We start from the raw sequence: 2165 nt of genomic DNA, 5'->3' as shown, positions 1-2165 counted from the left end.
TTATGTTAGTTACTTGCTTTATAACACTACAAAACAAAAGACATTTGGGGACAGTCTTTTTGCCACACTTAGTGACACCATGGCAAATTTAAAGAATAAGGCCCAAAATTAATATTGTGTAGCCCATGATAAATAATATTCACATTCATCTTTCTCATTTATCACTTTCACACTTTCACGTTCATCACTCTCTTCTCTTTTCCAAAAATCACTTCTTCTCCACTTCACCACTTTCACAATTTCACACCATGCACCAATATAAAAGCTTAAAAATTAATTATCCAGAAATCACTTCATCACAACTCTCCAGAAATCACTTCATTTGTTGTTGAATTCCTAGCTCATTCATATATTGGTAAGAAATCACTTCATCTCCTTTTTTAATTCTATACTTTTGTTTCAAATCTCTAATCCCTAATTTTGAGTTTCTCAAATCCCTAATTTTGAGCTTCTCTAATCTCTAATATTATTAGTTATAGAAATCTGAGAAATTATAATCCCTAATTTTCAATGAATGTCAGTTCAATAGAACCAAACAAGCCTAAGAGGCCTCCTATCGTTTTCTTCGTTTTCTTGTACGGTTTAGTTCTCTTCAAATTATTCGAATCCTTTTCTGCTTCTTGCGATGATTATCTATTTCTGAGTTTTGCTTGTTGTTTTTGCTGTTTTAGATTATATTTGCCACTAAAGTTTCTAAATTTCACAATATGGTTTTCATTGTTGCACTTGCATTGCTTTTTGGTCTCTTACTCGCTCTTCTTTTGATCCCACGACACCACAAATCTGGTCCATCTTTTTTTTAACTCTGTTTCATTTTCTTATAACTATTACATTGATGTGTTTTGAAATTTGGTTATTCATATGTGTGTTTATCTGATTGATTTCTTTGTATCTTTCTCAGGACAAAAGGGAAATGCTCACTCTACCTTAAACAACAAAGATAAGGTATATAGCTAATTCCCTTTTTTATGTTTAAGGGTGCATTTGAGTGAATAGTTTAATTAATCACTGATTCAATAAGTTTTTTTTCTTTTCAAATAAGCTGAAAAGAACAGATTTTTAGCATAACTTAGCATGTTTTCATGTACTATATCTTTATTGCAGGAATCAAAATCATTCAGTAAATCTGAAGTGTCTTTGCATCACAAGAGAACAGATTGTTGGATAATCATCAAGAACAAGGTGTGATATTCTATTGTGGTTTTATACTTCACATGAATGTGCTACTCCTTTGGTTTCAACCCAAATGGTATTTCTGTTTCAAATCTTATGTTCACCATTTAACCCTATCTAAGGCTACATTGTTGTTTACTAATGGTATGATTTAGGATTTGTACTGCTAGAACCGAAATGCGGTTAATATTTCTTTGGATTTCATTTTACTCTAGGTATATGATGTTACCCCATATGTGGAAGAACATCCAGGGGGTGATGCTATTCTAGCACATGCTGGAGATGACTCAACTGAAGGGTTTTTCGGGTATGCATCTGTTCCTTTTTACCCATTGTTTGTATGTGATGAAGATACTCCCTCTGGATTTATGTTTGTTTTCTCGTTGTAGTTATAGGTTAGATGGCTAGAATTAGCCAACAAAGGTCTGAGTGGAAGTTCTGCAATTTCCCCCCTCATTAATCACTGATATCAATCACCGTATTCTCTAGATATAAATAAGGGTTTCGAGGGTACTGGAAGGGAAGAGAAGCACAAAATTCCTTAAACGTCATGAGTTAGATTCCTATTATGCCTATATAATATCAGGTCCCTGAGACCCTCAGGGTTCAAGCCATTAAAATTAACCTGACATTCTAAATTCATCACGTCTTTGCATCACGTCTTTCGAATAAACATCAAGAGTCACATTCCTATTATGCTTATATAAATGTTGGTATTGGGTTCAAAGTGAGGATTTGTTTCAAAGTGCAGGTGCATATTAAACATCAATTTATATTATTTGTCATTAGTTAAAAATGCATATTCTGAATACAAATAGTTGTATGACATGACATCAGGGATATAATGGTTCTCAATTTTGGGATGTTTCTTTTACTGTACAAGCAATCTTGTCTACCAATATGGATGATGAATACAGCTCAATGCTTAAGAAAGCAAACCATTTCATAAAATGCTCACAGGTAAGTGCTATTGCTATATACATACATACATA

At 33.1% G+C, this 2165-nt stretch overlaps 1 protein-coding gene across 1 annotated transcript; it reads left to right on the top strand.

Moving 5' to 3' along the window:
• On the top strand, window positions 657-1615 carry LOC109342585 (cytochrome B5-like protein). The gene is made up of 4 exons (XM_019580541.1): window positions 657-786; window positions 902-945; window positions 1105-1182; window positions 1389-1615. Exons 1-4 carry the CDS (start codon window positions 708-710, stop codon window positions 1560-1562), a joined length of 375 nt encoding a protein of 124 aa, XP_019436086.1. The 5' UTR covers window positions 657-707; the 3' UTR covers window positions 1563-1615.

This window comes from Lupinus angustifolius, chromosome LG03 (assembly GCF_001865875.1).
Source record: "Lupinus angustifolius cultivar Tanjil chromosome LG03, LupAngTanjil_v1.0, whole genome shotgun sequence".
In the NCBI taxonomy this organism is placed as follows: domain Eukaryota; kingdom Viridiplantae; phylum Streptophyta; class Magnoliopsida; order Fabales; family Fabaceae; genus Lupinus; species Lupinus angustifolius.
This window is presented reverse-complemented; position numbering and strand designations above follow the sequence as displayed.